The sequence below is a fragment of the Miscanthus floridulus genome, chromosome 11 (genome assembly GCF_019320115.1).
Source record: "Miscanthus floridulus cultivar M001 chromosome 11, ASM1932011v1, whole genome shotgun sequence".
NCBI classification, from domain to species: Eukaryota; Viridiplantae; Streptophyta; class Magnoliopsida; order Poales; family Poaceae; genus Miscanthus; species Miscanthus floridulus.
This window is the reverse complement of record NC_089590.1, coordinates 14,968,036-14,971,418: the sequence shown is the minus strand read 5'-3', so window position 1 is coordinate 14,971,418 and position 3,383 is coordinate 14,968,036. Positions and strand designations below refer to the sequence as shown.

Here is a 3,383-nt window from a genome sequence, read left to right as displayed (position 1 = left end):
AATTTGCATGATCATATGTTAGGTATTTTTACCCCAATTAATTTCACCAGAAACTAGAATTTATTTAAGATTAAATAGAAATACCATATTTTATTGTGCTACTATAAGTTTAGTATTTTTCCTAGCTAGAGCATGTCAATATAAGACAGTGGCCTTGTCTTTGCAGTGGAAAGCTAGTGGGTTCCTTTGGTTGCTGTCAGTACGTGAATTGGTGTTGTGTTTATGTGCTGCATATGTTTTTTTATTTCACTTTATCTATTAACATATAGAAAACTTGGCTCAAAAAATATATAGACAAGACAGTTAACTCGCCGGCTTATATTCAAAAAATATACAACCAAGTCAGTCTACGGGGTCAGAGACTTGCTGGGAGCCAATTCAAGCGTCACCAGACTGAGGGCAAATAAGTCTTTTAGTTTCTTAGAGAAACTGACATGGTCTGACGAGTCAACTATGCTTCGTTGATTGGATGGAATCAAGAAAGCAGACATGAGGCAAGATAAATGGCTACAAAAAGATAAGTCACAACACATGTTTATCCATAATTGAAAATGGCTCCATATGGTGTTAAAAGTACTTCCCTTTCATGCTTTTCAGCCATAAATACTTGAAACAGCAAGTGAACTTCTATTGTTTATGATGTTTGTTCTATTTTAATTATCTCCTAGTTTTTATTATTAGAATATGCATATAATATCTAATTCCCTCCTCTATAAAAAGTAGATTCATTTAATTTTCTTAGTAAAGTTCTAGAATTTTAACCAGGGTTAACCATAAAATTATTTTTTTATCAAGTCTACTATAAAATATGTCTTGATAGTGCATTATTATATGGTATTGTAGATGCTAAATTTAAAAATTCAGAAATTTTTTTATCATATGATCAAACAAAAATGACATATTTTGGAACGTAATAGCATACATGAGATCAGAACCAAGAAATCTTCAAACATATATAAATTTTAGGTTCCAAAACTAAGTAGTCTAAAAACTATTTACTGTCAAGGTTCCATAGTTTGATCACATTAATTTGGCCAAAACGTAAGCCTGTGACTAGAGATCCAGTACTTTATGTCGGGGGTGTACCTTTCATGCAGAAGATGAGCACTTCTCCGACAAATATAATTGATTATTACATTTTCTACCGAAAAATATACGGTGAAAACCATGTATATCTTCAGTAGGAATAAGAAAACAAATTTAAAAACATATTTCTATAACTCATTTTTTTTAAATCGGTACATTCATATATGTACTCAACCAAAAAGGTTGATATTCAAAATAATTTTTGAAAATTTTGATATGGAAATGAAAAAATTCATGTGTTTACACACAGTAGACAAAAATGTAGAATTTTTATCTTGTAGTGCACGTACAAGTGGAATTTATCATTTTTGTATGATTTTTTTCAAAAAGAGGTTTGAATCCTAACTTTTGCATGTGACTACATATATGGATGAACTATATATGTGTCAACTTTAAAAAATTTCAAGTTAGAAAAGTGTAACTTTAAAAGTAAATTTTATATTTCCACTGAAGATATATATGAATTTTTTTCCCGTTTTCTAAGTATGCACGCATAGACAAAACATAAAAGCATTAGGATATGATACACAAGTACTTCTCTACAAATCTATATGTATGTGCCCGTGTTCGTAGATATGAGTGTGTATGTATATATGAGTGTATGTATCAGTACTGTGATAAAAAAAAAGAAACATAACCGTCGTGCAAACAAACCTGAATAGTGCAACAATCATTAATAGTTTAGTGGTCAGTGATATGTTTCGGAACTGTGGTTAGCTCTCTGCGCACTATCTGAAAGGAGTTCTATTTAAAAGTACGCAAAACATCAAACAATACCTGCACAGCCATGAATGAGTAAATTTCAAGAAAGGAAAGGAAAAGAGAAAAGCAACGACGACAGGAATCAAGTTGCATCACTCACGGCAGCGGGAAGAGGTGAACGACGACGGACACACGCGAGCTATAGTGCTCGACGACCTTCTTCAGCGCCGGCCAGGCGTCGCGGCTGTCGGGGCACACGGGGTCCAAGAACGCCTCCACCACCACCGTCTCGCCCCACAACGGCGGCTTCCCGCCGTACACGAACCCGTCTATCCTCGCCGGGATCGGGATCTGAGCGCGGCAGCCGCCCCAGCAGGCACTGCACCCGACGATGATCACCACCAGTGGCAGAAGTGAGACGCGGTGGCTGCTAACCTCCATTTCAGCTAGCTTCGTTTCTTTACTTCTCTGTAAGCTGCTTGGCCTCTTGAGTTAATTTATATAACGCTAACTGGAATCTCTTGAGGCTAGAGCATCATCAGGCACAGAAACGAGTGAAGCTGAGCTGCGAGGCACTTCGCCGAAAGTGAAGTGGGTGATGACGGCTACCTCTCAACGACTTCATGGGCATATGTGGATGTATCCTGATCCTGGTGGAGAAGTTGCTTGCCTGGGCCGGCACAGCTGATGACGTCATAAGGATGTTAACATGATGGAATGGTCAAGCCGAATTAGACTATGTACATAGTATGCATGAATGATTTCGCGTGTGATGTAGTATAATTCTCGTGAGCTTGATTTTTAATTTCTTGATAGATTCAATTAAATGATTCTGGATAATTTGTGATTTTTACATATGTCACTACGGGAAATAGGGTCTTTGCCGAGTGTAACTTTCTTTGCCGAAGGCTAAAAGTCGGGCACTCGACAAAGAGCTATTTTGCCGAGTAACGCACTCGGCAACGATATACACTCAGCCACTCGGCAAAGGCCCTTTTTGCCGAGTGTCAGGCCCTCGGCAAACCCTAGCGCTCGGCAAAAAGCGGCATCAGGTAACGGCCGCCGCCTGCCATCCAGGTTTGCCGAGTGCCAGCGGGTAGGCACTCGGCAAACCACTTCTTTGCCAAGTGCCGGATGTTGACACTCAGCAAAGAATAACGGCAAACTATTTTTTTCCACTTTTGAACTCCAAAAATTTTCTCGAGTACTCCTACACTACATGAAACTCCATGTCGAAATTTAGTACATTTCCCGAACTGTTTGCTATATTTAGTTAATTTATTTCATTTAATTGAATTTTTTCGAAAAATGCAAATTTGAACTGCACGTGCATCGAATAATGGAATTTAATGATTTAAAAAATGATATTCATGGTATTGAGTATAGTGTGAGGCCGTATCCAGGAACGGACCCGAAATTTTGAACATCATGTTCATGAAACATGACCACGAACTTGAGAACGAATTGTTTTTAAATTCTATAAAATGCAAACGAAGTCTGAAAATCATGAAACTTGTCGAGATGTCATGATATCGTATGTGGAGGATGTGATAAAAATTTGAGAAGGTTTGGTGCATGTTATCACGTACGATGCT

The 3,383-nt window shown here is 37.8% G+C and overlaps 1 protein-coding gene across 1 annotated transcript; it reads right to left on the bottom strand.

Moving 5' to 3' along the window:
* Positions 1-1,064: 1,064 nt before the first annotated feature.
* LOC136494640 (uncharacterized) lies at positions 1,065-2,373 on the bottom strand. The gene is made up of 2 exons (XM_066490812.1): positions 1,949-2,373; positions 1,065-1,863 (listed from the first exon to the last, which is right to left on the bottom strand). Exons 1-2 carry the CDS (start codon positions 2,227-2,229, stop codon positions 1,815-1,817), a joined length of 330 nt encoding a protein of 109 aa, XP_066346909.1. The 5' UTR covers positions 2,230-2,373; the 3' UTR covers positions 1,065-1,814.
* Between the last annotated feature and the right edge of the window lie 1,010 nt (positions 2,374-3,383).

Bases quoted from the DNA above. Each gene is read 5' to 3' on its own strand.
- LOC136494640 (XM_066490812.1), bottom strand. From the start codon at position 2,229: ATGGAGGTTAGCAGCCACCGCGTCTCACTTCTGCCACTGGTGGTGATC. The intron at 1,864-1,948 runs GTGAGTGATGCA...ATGGCTGTGCAG, and splicing joins GTTCACCTCTTCCCGCTGCC to GTATTGTTTGATGTTTTGCG.